Source organism: Bubalus kerabau, chromosome 1, assembly GCF_029407905.1.
Source record: "Bubalus kerabau isolate K-KA32 ecotype Philippines breed swamp buffalo chromosome 1, PCC_UOA_SB_1v2, whole genome shotgun sequence".
NCBI classification, from domain to species: domain Eukaryota; kingdom Metazoa; phylum Chordata; class Mammalia; order Artiodactyla; family Bovidae; genus Bubalus; species Bubalus kerabau.
Window position 1 is genome coordinate 190,054,741 of NC_073624.1, and position 19,324 is coordinate 190,074,064.

The 19,324-nt window shown below is 53.9% G+C and overlaps 1 protein-coding gene across 1 annotated transcript; it reads left to right on the forward strand.

Moving 5' to 3' along the window:
• Nucleotides 1–291: 291 nt before the first annotated feature.
• MOB3A (MOB kinase activator 3A) lies at nucleotides 292–19,070 on the forward strand. The gene is made up of 4 exons (XM_055547744.1): nucleotides 292–548; nucleotides 11,151–11,673; nucleotides 15,664–15,866; nucleotides 17,777–19,070. Exons 2-4 carry the CDS (start codon nucleotides 11,253–11,255, stop codon nucleotides 17,804–17,806), a joined length of 654 nt encoding a protein of 217 aa, XP_055403719.1. The 5' UTR covers nucleotides 292–548; nucleotides 11,151–11,252; the 3' UTR covers nucleotides 17,807–19,070.
• Nucleotides 19,071–19,324: the final 254 nt, after the last annotated feature.

The following is a 19,324-nucleotide window of genomic DNA, read 5'->3' on the forward strand; positions in this document are numbered from 1 at the left end:
GACCAACCGACGGCGCCTCCCGCGCCACTCCCTCGTCCGCCGCGCACCAACCAACGGCGCCCCCGTGCCACGCCCCTCCGCCGCGCACCAACCAACGGCGCCCTCTCAGGAGGGCCACGACCCTGCCCCGCCCGCGGCGTAGGCCTCGCCCCTGTAACGGGCAACAGAGGGCGCAGGTTCCTCTTTCAGGCCCCGCCCAGGAGCGGCCACTCCAAAAGGAAGCTCCACCCCCTTGTTGGCCCCGCCCCCGACCGCGCCTCACGCATGCGCCCACAGCCATCGCAAAGCTCCTCCTTCCAGGCGGGCCTACCGGTTCGAGGCCGCGTCTCTTGCTCCCGGCACACAGCAAGTTCCGCCCGCAGGCCTCCCCGGCTCTTGTTTCCGGGGAGGCCTTGCCCTGGAGCGGAAGTATATCCGGTGAGGGGCGGGGCGGTTGTGTGCGAAATTACTCCGGGCCTGGCAACGAGGCCGGACTGGCCAGCGGCCCGGGAACTGGGTCCAGCGGCGAACTTGACCCAACTCTTCCGGCAGCAGGAGGCAGGTGGCAGGTGAGTCCTCAGAGTGGCCAGCGCGCCCGGCAGGGAGGTCGGGCCCCACAGAGGGGCGACCGCTAGTAGCAAGGAGGCCGGTCCCTCAGGGGGTCGAAGGCGGGGAGGCCGGGTTCCTCGGAGGGGAGACGGCGGGGAGGCCGGATCCCTCAGGGGAGCGACAGCGGGAAGGCCGGTTCCATCAGGGGGGCAACCGCGGGCGGCGGGGAGGCCGGGTCCCTCAGAGGGATGGACGGTGGTGGAGGGGCGGGAGCCGGTGGCGGGCCCTTGGTGGAATTAGTGGTTACCAGTGGCAATGGCACCCCACTCCAGTACTCTTGCCTGGAAAATCCCATGGACGGAGGAGCCTGGTAGGCTGCAGTCCATGGGATCGCTAAGAGTCGAACATGACTGAGCGACTTCACTTTGACTTTTCACTTTCATGCATTGGAGGAAGAAATGGCAACCCACTGCAGTGTTCTTGTCTGGAGAATCCCATGGACAGAGGAGCCTGGTGGGCTGCCGTCTATGGGGTCGCAGAGAGTCGGGCACGACTGAAGCGACTTAGCAGCAGCAGCAGAAGTGGTTACCAGAGCCACCCCCTTCTGGTATCAATAACCAGGACCTCACGTCCTGGTTTGGATGGAAAGTCTAAAGATTTTAGGGCCCCCAGCGCACTGTGACCCCCGCCCTCTGAAAGCAGTCTTCCTGGTCCCCAGAGCCCCTGAGCAGTGGGCACGGGCTGGGCGGGAGGTGTTTGAATGTTGGCACTGCCCACCGGCTAACCCCCCTACTTCATCTCTTCACTGACTCTAGGGCTTGCATTTGCTTTAAATGACTATGTACTTTACTAAATGTCACCGAAAAGGGAAGCCTGAGGGTGACTGGAAAATACAGAGAGTCACATAGTAGCAAATAAATAGCCAGTGATGCTCCCACCCAGAGAGCCACTGCTCATTTTGGAGTAAAAGTCTTCCATTCTTTATCTGCAGGTGCTTTCTACCCCTTGTATCTTTTTTTTTTTAACCTTTTTATAGAGTCTGGTTGACGCCCAATCAACTGCATTCATTCAGAGATACACTTGGATAAATTTTGGCATGTGATACACAAGCATTTTGCATATTTCACCTCACTCCCTGTCTGCACTTTGTGATCTTGGACTTGCTTCTGTTACACTTGGTCTTTGCTAGCTGCTTCTTGGTTCCTCCCTCCACCCAACATAAAGTTCAGGGACTCTTATGAGCCCATTTTACAGACTCAGCCAAGAATGATGAGTGATGCCAAGAATCCTGGCCCTGGCCAATGTCAGGATAGGGCGCTGCAGCCTCCCAAAGCCCTGAGTGCCCATCCACCTCCCACCCCACCCCAAGTTCATGGTAGCCTGTCACTGTCTGTTGTACTGATTATGGAGTGAAGCAAGTGGAAGTCTTGGCTGCCCCACCCCTGCCTGCCCGCACCCTGAGGCACTCTGTTTCTCCCCTCCCTTCCCAAGGTGCCCTGTGTTTGTTTACGGGGAACCTCAGCCTGCTCCAGTCCAGAGCTTCTCCCCTCCCCAGAGTCCCACCTCAAATAGCAACTGTCCCACTGCTTCTGTCCTGATGGCGACAGGGGTGGTTCCCCCTTTTAAAACCCTCCAGAGCTGAGCTGTCCGGTGCAGTAGCCACTGGCTGTTCATGGCTAGTGATCACTTGAACATGGCTATTTCAAAATGGGATGTGCCCTTCGTGTAAAATACACAGCAGTCTCTGGAAACTTGGAGTGTTAAGGCGGGGGTGGGGTAGGAGGTGTGCAAAATAGTTCCTTAGTATTTTCTATCCTGGTTAGATGTTAAAGTGATATTTTGGTGCTCTTAGGCTCAGTAGTATATATATATAAAATCAATGTTAAAGTCACTTGTTTCTTTTCTTTTTGTTACTTTTTAATGTGGCTGCCAAAAAGTTAAAAATTACACATGCAACATGTATTTCAGTGTCTTCCAAGCCATTTTTTTAAAAAAATATTTATTTGACTGTATCAGGTCTTAGTTGCAGCAGGCAGGATCTGTTTTATTTGTAGCATATGAACTCTTAGTTTCTGCATTTAGGATCTAGTTCCCTGACCAGGTTCCCTTGCGTTGACAGCACAGAGTCTTAACCATTGGACCACCAAGGAAGTCCCATGGCATTTGTTCTTTATGCAAAGATGTGTAAATGTGTTCTTTCTTTATGCCTTCTTTCTTAGGATTCATCATTTTCTGCTTCCTATCTGTGGCTTTAGTTATTTCTTAAGTGGGGTGAGCAATTCACAGGATTTAGCCAAGTGCTTGGCGTGTTGTAAATGATAAATTTGTGTTAGCTGTAAGTTTTTAGATTGTTTTTACTTTAATTTATTTATTCTTTGGTTGTTCTGGGTCTTTGCTGTTGCTTGGGCTTTCCTCTGGCTGCAGTGAGTGGGGGCTGCTCTTCACTGCGGTGCGTGAGCCTCTGTTTGCTGTGGCTTCTCTGGAGCACAGACTCTAGGTGCATTGGCTTCAGTAGTTAGAGCACATGGTCTGCTATTGTCACTCCTGGGCTCAGTTGCTCCTTCATTGGCAGGTGGATTCTTTACCACTGAGCCACCAGGAAAGCCCAAGCCACCAGGGAAGCCCCAGTAATTTTTTTTTAATAGACTTAATTTTTCGAGAGCAGTTTTAAGCTTACTGCATAATTGAGCGGAAGGTACAGGGAATTCCTGTATGCTCCCTGCCCCCACGTGGGCATTGCCTCCCTGGTTATCAGCATTGCCCACCAGAGCAGGACATTTGTCACCAGGATGAACCTCCACTGACACATCCCGGTCAGCCAGCATCCAGAGTACATTTGGTGGGTTCACGCTCAGTGGTGCATGCTCTCTGGGTTTGGACAGATGTGCACTGACACATACCCATCATTTTTTCACACAGAGTAGTTTCACATCCCTAAAAATCCCCTGAGCTCCACCTATTCATCTCTCCTGTAAACTCCCCACCCCCACAAGGGCCCCCGCAACCACTGATCCTTCTTCTGTCCCCAGAGCTCAGCTCTGCCTTCTCCAGAACATCATAGAGTGGGAATCACCGTGTCACCTTCTCAGGTGGGCTTCTTTCACTTAAGGATGCACATTTACAGTTCCTCCTATCTTTTCGAGGCTTGATAGTACACTTTTGTTTTGAACCATCTAAAGGAGAGAGTATGTCTATCATCTCTCAAATCTGGACCATGGTGTTCGCCCACCAGGTGCCCCACATAGCTGTGACAAGCTGCGTTCTAGGTGTGCCTCTCTCCCAACAAAAGTAGAGGTGGCTGTTTCAGTCCCAAAGAGGGTTCTTGGAAGTACTGTTTCAGTTCCTGGGCTCCAGATGATTCGTATTCCTAACGAGGTTAAGGCAGTCTGCTTCATATGTGATGATGCCCCTGAGCCAGCCAAGTTCATGGAAGAGTCAGCCATTAACCATCATTCCAGGAGCTGCACTCCATCTCCAAGGGTTCTTGAAATGGAAGTTGAACAAAAATTCCCCAAGCAGCTGGCTTGGAGCTTGGGTTTTTACTCTGGGAACTTCTGGACATGCCCCAGCTGGTGAGCTCCTGACTTCCTGGAATTGCGAGGTTCAGGCTGCTTAAGCAAAAAAGGGGAATCTGACTTCAGAAACCAGGTTCTGGGAAGGAGACAGTCATTCCTGTGGCTGCTGAGTCCTAAATAAGACATCCAGGGCTGGGCTGCTTTCAATGGGGGCCCATCCTGGGCACCCTCTGTGGGGTGTGGAGCAACATCCCTGGCCCCATCCATTCAGTGCCAGGAGTGCCCCATTCCCCTGTGGCCCCTGGGGGGCAGGGTCACCGCATTTGAGACCCATGGCTGTAGCTGAGCATGGAGGGAGCTCTCCTAATGCCTGGAGAGAGTGTGGTGCCTGGTGGATACCCTCCCCACCCTGATGTTGAGAGGAAGTTTGGGAAGCCAGAAAAGGTGGGGCTTGTGGTGGATGGAAGTTCAGAGGCATGGTTTCTGACAGTTCTCCAGTCAGTTAACCACGCAGTGAAGGCTCCTGCAGCTTTGGAACAAGTCCTCAGAAGGAAGAGGTGTGACTCCTTCATGGACACACCACCCACGATCTCTCCTGCATTTCTTTCCTTTCTGTCCCCCGACCCCCAACACTGTTTTGTTGAACAGAAAATCTGTGTTTGCCCCCGCGGGGAACTGAGACAGAGGGAGGAGCTTCAGAGGAGAATCATGGCACTGGCCGTGGACACCTGGCAGCCCTTCTTTGTCTCGGTAGAGCAGAGGACAGTAGAGGTGGGGACAGCTGGGCTTAGATCTCAGGCCATCTCTTATCTGCTGTGGGCTCAGGGCTCTCAGAGGCACCAGGAAGGGTCCTTGCTGCCTCACCCCCAGCATCCTGTGAGGCCAATGATCCTGGTCATCCCTTGGCTTGGAGGGCTTGTAGACGCATCACCTGATCTCTGCCTCCATCACATGGCTGTCTGTGTCTGTGTCCAGATCCCCCTCTTCTTGTAGGACAGGGTGACCTCAACTTAAGTACATCTGCAGTGGTCCTGCTTCCACATGGGATCACTTCACCTGTTAAGACTTCAGCACATCTTTTGAGGGGGGATGTGATTCTGCTTATAAAAGGGCGATAGGAGATAACTGCTGATGGTCATGGGGTTTCTTTGTGGGGTGATGAGAATGTTCTGGAATTAGATAGTGATGATGGTTGCATACTTCATGATTTTACTAAAATCCATTGAATTGTGTCGGTTTATAGTCATGTGAATTATATATCAGTTGGCTTTTGTGGGTAAAAAAAGGATTACTAGGAAGGCTGGACTGTAGCGAGCCCATCTAAAGCACCTGGCCTTTGTTGTGTCCTTCAGGACGCGGGCAGCCTCCCCACCCAGGGAGCAGTCTCAGTATTTAAACACAAACATTTAGATGATGGGAGACAGCCCTGAGGCGCAGCCATCTTTAACAGGACAGATCCTGGGCCGTGAGCATCTTCTAGCCAGCCACAAAGGCTGCTGGGCCGGGGCAGGGTTTACACACAACAGTGGCAAATGTCATCAGCCAGGCAGGATGTGGAGGCGCCGGAAGGAAGTGGCGACGGGGCTGAGGTGTGGCGGTTGCCAACAGGAACTGTGTTTTGTTTTTAGAAAAAGAACAGGGGTGGGTGGGTGTGTGTTGGGGCAGGGGAATTTTGTCATTTTAACCTTTGTCACTCTTGGAGTTTGTAAGTGCCACACTCATCTCGTGTGCAGGAAGACCCAGGGGAGCCCCTCGTGCTGGATTCCGAGAAGCCTCTCCTGGTTTTCCCTTTGCTGCCCTTGGAGGTCTTCTAAGAGGGGGCAGAAACCCAGGATCCCCAGAAACGGTACCTGGGATTTTGGTGGCGGGGGGTTGCTGCAGTGACTCCCGAGTGCTTCTCAAGGAAAAGGCACTTGTCAGTGGCTGCCCACTCCTTGGTCACAGGAGCCCAAGGGAGTGTGTTTTTAATAGAAAGTGCTGTTTGCTTTTGATGGGAACTCTGTTCATCCAGGAAGTTTTTGAAAAATCATTGCTTCCACTTAAAAAACAACCCTCCCACTTTCTCAGGAGACAGAAAAGTAGGCAGGAACCTTATAAGCCTGCTTCATCACCCTGCCCCATCTTCTAGAACCATCCTGGCACTTGTCTGGTCCGTGGCTTGATGGGCTGTAGATAGAGCTGTGGGATCGCCCAGGTCAGTGGGGTCCCTGTCCGCTTCTCACCACCCCACAGCCTGTGCCTGTCTGACAGGTCACGTGGCCCCAGAGATCCCAAAGTCAATAGAAGGCAGCAGCGGGGTGTGGGCAGGTTGCATTTTTCTTGGTGGTGTGGTCTCTTTGAGGGTTAGAAGGCTGGCTATAGGGCAGATAAGGAGCCTGGACACCTGGGTGCACAGAGGCTGCTGTGGGGGCTCAGGGGCCAGCCCAGGCCAACCCCACTCTGGCTGGATGAGGGATAGCACCCTGCTTTGTCTTCTCATGGCCAAAGTGAGGCTGCATTCAGCCCGGGCAGAAGGGTGTTTGGAGGCTAAAGTGAGTCATGGGTGAGAAATTGCTGGCAGGCAGTAGGTGCCAGGGAGGGCAACTTGGATTGCTGGTCAATCCACACAGGGTGACTGTCCCTTGACCTGCACTTGGAGTGGCCCTGAGAGCTGCTTGGTTTACAGATGAACCACCTGGGCAGGTTCACGGCCCCTCGGCAGTTAGTGGTCATGGTGGGGGCGGAGGCAGGTGGAGGCGCAGGGTCCCCACCCGCCACATCCATCACAAGTGCCCTCATACAGAGGAGTCCCCGCTACCCAGCACAGGGGATACGACTAGTCTGCAACAGAGGGTCAGGGCAGGTGGCCTCTTAACTGGGGCCTCCTGGGGGTCTCAGATCGTCCACAATGGGAGAAAAACGGCAGATGGGCTATTTGTGGCTGCCCTCCCTTTTCGGAGGCACCTCTTCCTGTCCTTCAGGCCCTAGGCACAGGTCTCTACCATACCTCCAGAACCAGGGAGGGTCAGAACCGGAGGCACCTGCCCCAGACTGCAGGTGCGGCAGAGGTGCTTGGTGCGGGAGCAGCCCCAGCCAGGAAGGACTTGGCCCTGGATTTGGAATGAAGAGTGGAGGGTGGGGCAGTGGAGGTGGGTGGCCAGGCAGAAGGGACCACAGTTTCATCCCCACGGTCCAGGGTGCAAACACTGACTCCTTCTGCTACCAACTGTGCAGCCTAACAGTGATTTACTCATTAACTGGGTACTAGTTAACGGTGACCACTAGTAGTTAATGCTTAGTACTGAGTCACCATCTTCTAGCCCAGTGTTTCTCACCTGGGGTGCTCTTGCCCCCAGGGGATACTGGATCACATCTGGGGACATCTGTGGTCGTCATGACTGGGGATGCTCCTCACATGAGGGGGCAGGGGTGGCCCCGTTGTCAGCAGTGGCAAGTCCGGGCCTCAGTCTTCCCAGCTTTAAAGTAGGGTTCTGCTTTGCTCCATGGGTTACCATGACTGCCTCACTGGGCATTAACCAAGGTGGCAGGAAGTGATGCTCGTGGCTGGGGCCTCAGGGTAGCTTTGGGGAAGGAAGTGAAGGCTCTTCTGGTCTCTGGATGGGCCTCCTCACTCCAGAGCACAGGTGGCTTCCTGCCCATCGCCAGGCGGCCTGTCCGCGTGAGCATTCCGTCTGTCACACGTCAGTGCCTGCATCTTTCAGCCCATGTGGTCTTCTGTGTCTGCGCTGTCACCTCACACGGCAAACAAATTTTACAGGCAGTGCTGGCCTCAGCTTGAACCCAGAGGGAAATGGCCTGTTCTTTGTGGTTCCCAGAGCAGCACTTCGACCCACACTTGCTCTGTCTCCTCACCCTACTTTAAAAATAAGAGCTTTCCTGGCTCTCACTGATGTACCAGACTCTCTGCCTTTCACGTGTGCATTCCATTGTTTTCAGTCCATTCACATTGTAACGCCACCTCTCTCCAGTTCCAGAACATTCTGTCACCTCAGAAGAAACCCTGTTCCCGTCAGCAGTCACCCCATCCCCTCCCCCAGCCCCTGACCACCAGGAACCTACTCTCTGTCTCTGTGGACCTGCCTGCTCTGCACGTTTCCCATGGGTGGAGCCACACCCTGTGTGTCCTCCTGTGTCTGCGTCTCTCACTGAACATCATGTCCTCAGGGTTGGTCCACGTGGTAGCGAGTGTCAGGGCTTCTCTCCTTTTCATGGCTGAGGGACGCTCCCGTGTGTGGATCAGCTCACCCACTACTGGGCATTTGGGTGTCTCCACCTTTTGGCTGTTAGGACTCATACTGCTGGACACACTTATGTACAAGTATTTGTGTGGACATGTGTCGTCCACATGTGTCATCACTTGGATGGACACTTAGGAGAGAGCTGCTGGTGAGATGGTAGCTGCATTTTTTAAACTGATGGGCTGTTTTCCTCAGCAGCCACCCCATTTTACATTACCCCAGCAGCACAGGAGGGTTCCTATTGACTGTCCTTTTTGATTACGCCGTCCTCGTTGGGGGGCGGCAGGTCCCCCCCTCCTCACTGGGCTCCCTACATCTGGCTCCATCCCTGGATGCTCAGCCTCTGTGTTTTGCATAGTTCATGCTGCCTTGAATCAGCCTTCCAGTACCCACAGGGTCAAGTGGGCCCAGAAGAATGAGCAGGCTTCACCTACCAGTGGGGAGGACAGATGGTCCCCAGCCTGCATGTAACCAGGGCCCGAGTGACCCAGTTGTGTCAGCTGTGAGTTACCCTCCCTGGAGTTCCTTCAGATGTTCTGTGTAGCCTCTGTCTGAGTTTCCAATGGCTGCTGTAACAAATCACCACAGACTTTGTAGCCCAAACCACACAGATTATCCTCTTACAGTTCGAGAGGTCGAGTTCAGCTTAGGCCTCTCAGGGCTAAAATCCAGGTGTGGGCAGGGCTGGTCCCTCCGAAGGCTCCAAGGGAGCATTGTCTCCTGCCTTTTCCAGCTTCTAGAGGCGCCGCATCCCTGGCTCTCAGCCCCTCCCTTCATCCTCCCAGTCAGCAGAGCAGCATCTCCCGTCTCTCTGCCTCTGACTCTGTTAGCAGGCCCTGTGGACACGTGGAGGACACAGAAGGGGGAAGGAGGTAGGGTGAGGGTTGCGCCTGCCCTGAGGGGAGAGGTGCTGGACCCCTCCTTTGAACCCCGCCCTCCACACTCCATGCTCCAGAAGAAGTACTCTGAAGGCTCAGCTTACTGCCATCCCTCTCACTTGAGATCAGAGCAACCTCTTTCTTTTTAATTTCTCATAACTCAAGAGTCAGAATCATTCCTGGCTCTACAGGCAGGATACCCTGGCTAGAACGCTGGTGTGTGCCCTTCACATTATCCGTCCAGCCTCTGGAATTAACCCAGAGGTTCAAGGGGCCACTGAAGGCTGGGCCAGGAGGCCCAGGCCAATGGGGATCAGTCTGATTTCTGACCTGCTGACGTGTAGAAGAGCCGAGCCTGCAGGAGATGCTGGGCTCCAGGATGTGATGGGTTCTGACTCAGTGCTTACTAACTGCCTGCTGAGGTCCTTCCCCTCCTGGTCGCCCCATCTGGACCATGGACATGGGTGCAGACATGGGTGAACTGGGCTGAGGTGACCAGACCTGCCTGCCTCGGGCCCATCCCCTGTCACAGCTTCTCCATCATTGAGGTCAGCCTGGTGGCACAACGGTGTCCCCTGGGGGTGACAGGATCCCTGTGCAAGGACACACGAGGTCTTCTCAGACATGGAATGTCCAGAAGTTTCTGATTGTCAATGTGGGCTGTTCGAAGCCTCTCGGTTTGTGGCAGTTTGCTGCACAGCGTGCTTGGTCTGGAGGGTCAAGGTCCCAGGGCCAAGAAACTGACTCCAGAGGGGTTTATTACAACATTACGTGTATATTACAACATTACGTGTAAGTGGTTTTTCATCTCACCAGGAGTGCAGGGCTGTGTGTGCTGGAGCCCAGCCTGGGCAGTGCTTCCGCTTCTCCCAACCCGGGCCCACTTCCCCCTCTGCTGCTGCTCCTGGGTGAGCTCCTAGGATACCTCCACCCCACCCAGTCCTGGCCAGGTCCACGCCCGGGAAAGCATATCTACTTCAACCAGAGATGGAGACAAGGGGCGGTGGGCCAGCGTGGCCATCGGAGCGGTGATGGTGAAGGAGCAGCACGTGACTGGTCCCAAGTGTGAGCCCGACCCAGGCTCCTTGTGCTTGATTTCACCCTTTCATGCCCCCTGAGGTGGGGTCTGTTACTCCAATGTGACAGGGAAGACAGCACAGAACAGAGGCTTGGGAGGGGCCTGTTCATCAGAGCAGGGCCATGGCAGTGCAGCCCCTACACTGGGGCCTCGTCCCCAAAATGAGTGGCATCTGTGACAAGACCAGAGAACTCGTGGAGGCATCTTCACTTAGGTGGTACATCAGGGTGGGTAGTGTCCCCCAGATTCATATCTGCCCCTTGGACATGGAGCTGTGCAGATGTTAGGCTAGAGAGCTGAGAGCACATGGGGTTATGGAGGTCCCTGGTCCAGAGACGAGACTGTGACACGAGACCCAGAGAGGAGCAGAGGCAGCAGGAATTCATGCCCTTCCTTCCCTGGAGCCCAGAAGCCCCACGATTGGAGTGTGGGCAGAGCTAGTTCCTCCTGGGGCTCCCTCCCAGCTCCACCAGTACCACTGGTCCTTGGCGTCTCCTGGTTTGTAGACCCATCACTCCATCTCTGTGTCCATCATCACACGGCCTCTTACAGGGACATTCATCACTGGATTTGGGGTGCCCGGATAGTCCAGGAATAGGGCAACCCAAGATCCTTAATCAATCTGCAAAGACTCTCTTTCCAGATAAGATTCATTTGCAGATCCCTGGCTATGGACATGTCTTCACAGAGGCTGCCACCTAGCCTGAGGGGCCCGCCCTCAGGTGGCATGTAGGGCCAGCAACTTTCTCTTTACCAAAAGCCTCTGGGCACAGAGGGGATGTGCCGGGGAAGTTCTGTGTGCCCTTTTGCTGAAACTTAACCACATGTCCCAGGAATGGCCCCAGTCCACCCGCTGGTGCGTCTAGAACAGGTTCCAGGAAGGCTCATGGTGTTTCCTTTTTGTGTGTTCCAGGTCTGAGGGAGCCTTGGGGCCCTGTGACCTTCCTGTCGTGAGCACCCTGCCCGGCCTTCCCCTCAGAAACCTCGTGGGGGGTGTCCTGAGTGCACGGCCAAGATGTCCAACCCCTTCCTAAAGCAGGTCTTCAACAAGGACAAGACCTTCCGGCCCAAGCGCAAGTTCGAGCCGGGCACCCAGCGCTTCGAGCTGCACAAGAAGGCGCAGGCCTCGCTGAACGCAGGGCTGGACCTGAAGCTGGCGGTGCAGCTGCCCGCTGGCGAGGAGCTCAACGACTGGGTGGCTGTGCACGTGGTGGACTTCTTCAACCGCGTCAACCTCATCTACGGCACCATCAGCGACGGCTGCACCGAGCGCTCCTGCCCCATCATGTCGGGCGGCCCCAAGTACGAGTACCGTTGGCAGGACGAGCACAAGTTCCGGCGGCCCACGGCACTGTCAGCCCCCCGCTACATGGACCTGCTCATGGACTGGATTGAGGTGCAGATCAACAATGAGGACGTCTTCCCCACCAACGTTGGTGAGTCTGCGCTTTCGTGTTCTTTTAGGGTCAACTTTATCGGGATGGAGTACACCACTACATCCACCCATTTAAAGTGCATGGTTCAGGGGCTTTCCTGGTGGTCCAGTGGTGGGGACTCCACGCTTCTGCTTCATGGGGCACGGTTGGGGAACTAAGACCTCACACGCTACAAGGTAAGGCAAATTAAAAAAATGCAGTTCAGCGGCCTTATAGTACATTCACAGTGTCGTGCAGCTATCAGCTCTATCTAAATCCATCACCCTGGAGGCTTCCCTGGTCCAGTGGTTAAGAATCCGCCTGCCTATTTGGCAAAACTAATACAATTACGTAAAGTTTAAAAATAAAATAAAATTAAAAAAAAAAAAAAGAATCCGCCTGCCAATGCAGGGGACACGGGTTCCATCCCTGGTCTGGGAAGATCCCACATGCTGAGGGGCAGCTAAGCCTGTGCCCCACAACTACTGAGTCTGTACTCTAGAGCCCATACTCTGCAACAAGAGAAGCCTGCGCACTGCAACTGGAGAAAGCCCACGTGCAACAGTGAAGACCCTGCGCAGCCAAGGAAAAAAATCCGTCACCCTAAAAGAAGCCCCATCCCCTTCAGCAGTCCCCTAGAACTGCAGCCCCATCCCCTTCCGCACAGCCTCCCCAGCTCCTGACGACCAGGAACCCACTGTCTGTATCTGTGGCTTTGCCTGTTCTGAACGTTTCCCATTGGTGGAATCACACCCTGTATGTCCTGTGTCTACTTCTCACAGAGTGTCGTATTCTCAGGGTCCATCCACATGGTAGCGAGTGTCAGGGCTTCTCTCCTTTTCATGACTGAGTGATGCTCCTGTGTGTGAAGGGACACATTTTGCTTCAAGCAAAGGCTTCCCTGGTGGCTCAGATTTTAAAGAATCTGCATGCAGTGCAGGAGACCCAGGTTCAATCCCTGGGATGAAGGGAATGGCTACCTCCTCTAGTATCCTTGCCTGGAGAATTCCATGGACAGAGGAACCTGGCATGCTACACTCCATGGGATAGCAAAGAGTCAGACCCAACTGAGCGACTAACACATATAGTTAAAGGATCTTGAGATAGACAATTCTGGATTATCTGAGTGAGCCCTAAATGTCATCACAAGGTCCTAATGAGGGGGCAGAGGGAGACTCGTTACCCAGCGGGGCAGAAGGTGGTGAGGTGATGGGAGGAAGAAGGGATCATAAGCCCAGAAAAGATGGGACCGGGTTTTCCCTGGAGCCTGTGGAGGACCCAGCTCTGCCCACAGCTGGACTCCAACTCAGGGCACCATGTGGACTCTGGCCTCAGGAACTGGGAGATAATTGTCCTGAGCCGCTAAATGGTCCCAGGAGACAGTAGATGTTATTCTCATGTTCATCCGGGCTACTTGGAGTCCTGGTAGGCCTACTGGTGAGCAGGCCTCGTGCCTGGCTTTGGGCTGCTGCCATGCTGTGTGCTTCATTGAGTTTCTCACCCCCAGGCCTCACTCACTGTCCGTACAGTGAACCACGTTGACTGGCAAGGGGCTTCCAGGGACCCACCTGGGAGAAGGCCATCCCATAGTCATCAGAAACAGATTCCTGGGTGGTCTCCTGTCAGGTTGCCAGGTCCAGGTCTGCACCTTCTCCCTATCATCCTGAGTCACTGCTTTGCTGGGACCATCTGAGGCCCTGAGGGGTCCACCTCCTAGAACTCAGACCTGCCTCGAGTCAGTGCTCACCCACCAGAAAGGAGAGCATGAGAAGAGTGAGAGAAATGAATTTGGCAGATGTCACCCAGCTGCCCAGCAGAGGTTAGGGGCTGCCTGGCCTAGGCCGTATCTTCCAGCCCTGTCCACAGACCCCAGGGCCAGCCCCACCCCTCGGCCTGGTTCCACCTGCACCCCCACCCCCAGTGGACTGAAGTGCTTCTCTTTGCTTGTTTGCGGTGCTGCTCAGAACAGGAGCCTCCCGTGCTCTTCAGGGCTAGATCTGTGGCCGAACAGAGAAAGCACAGGTCCAAAAGTTCATCCTGCCCCCTACGCTGGTGCTTCCATGCCTGAGCATCCACTTAGCCCCAAAGCCACCTGACTACTCTTGAGTTTAGACCCAAGATCTGTTCACACGCTTTTCCCATAAAGGACCAGATGGGCTGCCTCGGCTACTCAGATCTGCCATGCAACCCGAAAGCCATCATGGATGATATGTAAAAAAGTGTGCATGAGGAGTAGGCCTGCATTCCAGTAAAACTTACCTACAGAAGTGGGTGGTGGACCAGGTTTGTGACTCCGTGTGAGGGCATCTTGCAGGCGTGGGCAGTGCCGTCCCAGAAGATCCTGTGTCCAGGCCCTTCTCCTATGGGGCTGTCGTTCCCTCTCTACCTGGGATGGCCCAGGAGGACCTCAGTGACTCCCATCCCCCCAGGAAAGGGGGCAGGGTGGGGCCCTAGCCTAGTGGGGCCCAGGATCCTGTGTGGCAGATGCTGGCTATGTGCTGTGCTACCTTCCTCTGCCTGCCATAGGCTCTGGTTCCCTCTGACCTCCCAACGCTGAGGAGACCTTCCCTTGTCTGGGGTCCCCATGCCCTCAAGGCCACTGTCCCACCACTCAAGTGTCATGGATCTTCACGGATGGCAGATGAGCCTCAGATGCCCTGTGAACATGGTTTTTCCCAAGAGTCAAGTATTCTTGCTTCCCTGATGGTTAAGTATCCACCTGCCAATGTAGGAAACACGAGTTCAATCCCTGGTCTGGGAACATCCCACATGCAGCAGCTACTGAGCTCATGCGCTTAGAGCCTGTGCTCTGCACAAGAGAAGCCACTGCAGTGAGAAGCCTGCACACACAAGAGAGCCTGCGCTCAGCAACGAAACCCTAGTACAGTCAAAAAAATTTTTAATTAGTTTAAAAAAGAGTCGAGCATTCCTTCTGTTTAGCTCTTTTCTCCTGTTGGATGGAAGCAGGAAACCCAGAGGCCTCACTGGTGCTGAACGAGCCTTCTGCAAACACATCCCCAGACACCCGGCCTGGAACACCAGTGCCATCAGCAGTATGGGACACGCGTACACGCGGGAGGGAGTGGCCAGGGGCATGACGGTCAGTCTTGGGGAAGGTCTTTCCCATTTGCCTCATGCCTCCACACCCTGGGACCTGCCTCTGGTGTGAGAAACCCTCACTCAGGCTAGTTGTCCCTGACTGGCCGCTGACACCGCCCCTCGAGCTGCTGAGCACACAGATCCTGAGCACCTACTTGTATGTCTTTGGGGATTTGCTCACCAACCAGCAGCTGCCATTCCATTTTCTGTGAGTGCGTCCCAGAGCGTTGTGGCTGTCCACAGGCTGGGTGGTCGCTAGCCCTGGAGCCCCTCTCATGAAGGACACAGGACCTGTCCGTCCTGGTCCCGGGCAGCCCCCGGTAGCACTGGTCACATGGTGTGAGTGCATGGCATCTGTCCCCTGGGCCGAGGAGGACACATGGGGAGGGGCATGTGGGCACAGCCCATGAAGATGCCTGACGCCAGAGGGTCACCCCCAGCTGGGTCAACAGGTCTTACCACAATTTTAAAAAATTTTTTAAAAATTGAAAAATAGAAATAAAATGTATTTCAGTAATAGAAAAACACGGTGCATGTATGTATGTATGCAATTAAGTTAGGATGTGTGTGTTCAAATGTGAGCAGTACCATGAAGCATAGTTAGATGAGACGATATAAATATATTAAGGGAAAAGCCAGAACATAGCCATTAAAGTCCAGAACATAGGTTTTTATGCATCATCCAGTTCCTATCCGAAAAGTAAAGGTAACCAGAAATAGACACAGAAGCCTGTGAGCCGCCCGGAAGCGGGATGTCAGGTCCACTGCCAGCCAGACGCGGAGGGCGAGAAGGGCAGGACGTCTGGGCCCACAGGACTGCCCCGCCCCGCCCCCGGGCGCTGTCTGGGGCAGAGAGGTGTAGGTCCCAGAGGGAAGGGGAAGGGAAGCTGAGCCATGCCCGTCGCCCCGCAGGCACGCCGTTCCCCAAGAACTTCCTGCAGGTGGTGAAGAAGATCTTGTCGCGGCTCTTCCGCGTGTTCGTGCATGTGTACATCCACCACTTCGACCGCATCGCGCAGCTGGGCTCCGAGGCTCACGTCAACACCTGCTACAAGCACTTCTACTACTTTGTCACTGAGTTCGGCCTTATCGACACCAAGGAGCTGGAGCCACTGGTGAGCATGGAGCGTCGTGGGGTAGGCAGCGGGTGTGCGGGGTCCCCCCATTACAGTGGCCCAGAGGGGCTCCTGCCTACAGTTGGGGTGCCCATCCCTCCTGCCAGTGGCAGGAGAGCAAGGAGCTACTTCTTTTTCTGGTTTTAATTGAGGTAAACTTTACATGTGGTAAAACCACTGATATAAAAATGAACAATTCAGTGGTGTTTAGTACATTCACAGGGTTCTGCAACCCTCACTTCAGTCCAGTTCCAGAACCTTTCATAACCCCCAAAGTAGTCTTCTCCACATCAGCAGTTACCCCCTCCTCAGCCCCTGCAACCACTATCCTCAGCCCCTGCAACCACTCACCCACTTTCTGTCTGGGGGGATTTGCGGAATTGGTCAGTATTGACTCCCCGCCCCCACCCCAGAAATGGGAGATTTCAGGTGCCTGACTCAGGTCCCGTGGGCTGTGACATGGAGCCTGTATGCCATACTGTGTTACCCAAATGGCTCTGAGCAGGACCTGCAAGGTCAGAGGGCACAGGTGGTTGCTTTCCCAGTGCCCACCAGCTGCTGCCACTGTTTACGGGGGTCATTATAAGAAGTGGGAACATCTCCCCAAGCTCAGAAATGCCGGAACCTTCCAGTACCGGGTGGTGCCTGGGTGTGCAGGTCTGCTCCTGGGAGACAAGATCATCACTCTGGATACCCTGCCCCAGTTGTACCTTTCCTGGCAGGACCCTGGGCTCCATGTGGGCCTGTTTGGGAGGCCTTTTATTTGAGTACACTTGATTACAGCCTTGTGTTGGTTTAAGGTTACAGCACAGTGACTCAGTTATACATGTATTCTTTTTCATAATCTTTTCCATTATGGTTTATCACAGGACACCGAATATAGTTCCCTGTGCTGTATAGCAGGACTTCACTTTATATATAATAGTGTGTATCTGTTAATCCCAAACTCCTAATTTATCCCTATTTCTTTTCCCCCTTATGTCTGTGAGTCTGTTTCTGTTTCATAAATAAGTTCATTTGTGCCATATTTTAAATTCCACATAGAAGTGATATCATATGGTGTTTGTCTTTCTCTGACTTACATTGCTAAGCATAATGCCCTCCAAGTCCATCCATGTTGTTGCAAATGGCATCAGTTCATTCTTTTTCATGGCTGAGTAATAGTCTGCTGTATAGATGCACCGCATCTCCTTTATCCACTCCTGTCAGTGGGCATTTAGCTTGTTTCCATGTCTTGGTTATTGCAAATAGTGCTGCTATGAGAATTAGGGTACATTTATCTTTTCAAATTATAGTTTTCTCCGGATACATGCCCAGAAGTAGGATTGCTGGATCGATCTATGGGACCTCTGTATTCTCCATAGTGGCAGCACCAATTTGCTTTACATGTGACCTTTTTTCCTGATTCCTTTCATTGCTTTGGGTCTTTGCGAAAGGCTTATCTTTGACAACTTTTAAAAACCTCTAAAAACATCTCAACATAGCTTCTTCGTGTTTGTATATTCCCTTGTAGGCTCTGGCTAGTAGGGAAGGGGTTTCCCTCTGGGGTAGTGGAATGTTCTGGAACCAGGTAGAGGTGGGGGTTGTCCACCATTGAGGAGGACAGTTCATTTTATGTGAATCTCACCAAATACGGAAAATAGTCATGGGCAGTTTTATGATACGCTCATGTTTTTTCACTTAGTGTCCTGATCCCATGGTCCTTTCTCCTGCATTGACACTTAGAGTTCTTTCTGGAGGCAGAAACTGTGACCCTTCTCCTAAAGAGCGTGCCGCCTGGCCTGAGGCACACGCTGTCTATGCCCTGTTTAGTAAAGTTTGTGTTGAATGAGGCCCGTGGGCCCCTTGAGACCATGCACTCCGACTTCCCTTTTGTGTGTGACTCCTGATGTCCTGCTTGTTCTTAACAGAAAGAAATGACCGCACGGATGTGCCACTGAGAGCCCTCGGCCCTGTCATCTCTGCGGCCACACCCTGGGGGCCCGCTGCGGCTACGCGCCACATCTCCAGCACAGGGACCAGTGTTTTCTAGCCCAGCAGATTCTGGGCTTATCAGGGTTGCATCCTCTCTCCGGTTCCAAGGTGGCAGCAGCCATTAGTCCGGTCCTCTCTGGGCCCCAGTCTCCTCAGCCGTCACATCATGAGGGAGATGGGAATTTGAACTCTGTGATTCTCTGTGTTGTGAGCAACCAGGAAAACCCACTTTGGAAACCACTTGCATTTGCCAGGAGGCTGGCCCACCTTGGGTCTGTCTCCCGACCAGCCAGCATGCTCGGCCACCGGCTCTGGGGCCCAGTCAGCGAGGCCATGGCCGTGCAGCACTTCCCACCATGGCCCAGGTCTGGTTTCGAGCGGTACGAGCACCTGGCTTCTGTCCTCCCTGCGTCCTTCCCTAGCCACTTCTGTCCGCCATTCCTCCAGGACCCTGGGCTCATCCATCAGTTTCCCAAGCCTGCGCCTGCATCCCACATTTCTTGGGGCCCCTTCATGTCACATAAAAGAGTGGATTATTGTAGTTTCATTTACAACTGCTGTAAGAGGTTACTAGGAGAAAAAAAAAAAAACTTTTTACCTACAGGTAGTCTTCCCCTTGCCCTCTAGAAAAATATCCCCTTTTTGCCATGAATAACAGGGTGACTCTCCCAGGGAGCACCTCTCCCTGGGTGTACAACCTTTGAATTTCACCTAATGCTTGCCAACATCATATGGAAACACTTTGTGTGCCACCCTGCCCCCCCCCACCCCAAGACTCTGGGACCAAACCCCAGCACCTTCTCCCTGCAGAAGCTGGAGCGGGGGCACTCCACCAGCCACCTCCCTGCCCACAAGCAGCATCCTTGGTGGCCTTTGACCATGGCAACCCTACCTGCCCAGGCCATGCTGGTTCCAAGTTACCTCTAGGTGTCAGGGAGAGGGCCCGCCACCGACACTGAACAAGTGCAATTAACAAACGCAACCTGGGCCTCAGTCCTTCAGAAGCCACCGGCCCTGCTCCTGGAGGCCTGGAAGGACTTCATGAAACTGGCCAATCGAATGTAGCTCCTTTTAGATGCAGAACCACAACCAAAAGCCATAACCACTGTGCCTCTCCAGGTCACCAGCCAGGTCAAGGAAGGCAGTGGGACTGGGGGAGAGAGTCTCCTGCCCACCCTCCTGCTCATGTGGGTATTCCCACAGGAACATCAGAATAAAGCAGTCTCCTTATCTGCGGCTGATGACTGTCATTTTTGTCTTCCTAGAGTTGGGACACATCACCACAATTGTCACCAGGGTGCCCTTGTCCAAGGGGCAAAGAAATCTTCACAGTCACAATGGTTTGTGGCCCCCAGAGTGCCCGAGTAGATGATCAGACACACAGCACCTTGGTGGGACTAGAATTTCACAGGGTGCCCGGCATCTGGAAAACAGACTGAGAAGGCACCCACCTCTCTCCTGCTTCTGGCTTCTCACATTGCTCT

Excerpts from the sequence above, each read along its gene's own strand:
- MOB3A (XM_055547744.1), top strand. The coding sequence starts at position 11,253 with ATGTCCAACCCCTTCCTAAAGCAGGTCTTCAACAAGGACAAGACCTTC. Across the intron at positions 11,674-15,663 it reads CGTCTTCCCCACCAACGTTG|GCACGCCGTTCCCCAAGAAC; the intron begins GTGAGTCTGCGC and ends GTCGCCCCGCAG. Across the intron at positions 15,867-17,776 it reads CCAAGGAGCTGGAGCCACTG|AAAGAAATGACCGCACGGAT; the intron begins GTGAGCATGGAG and ends TGTTCTTAACAG.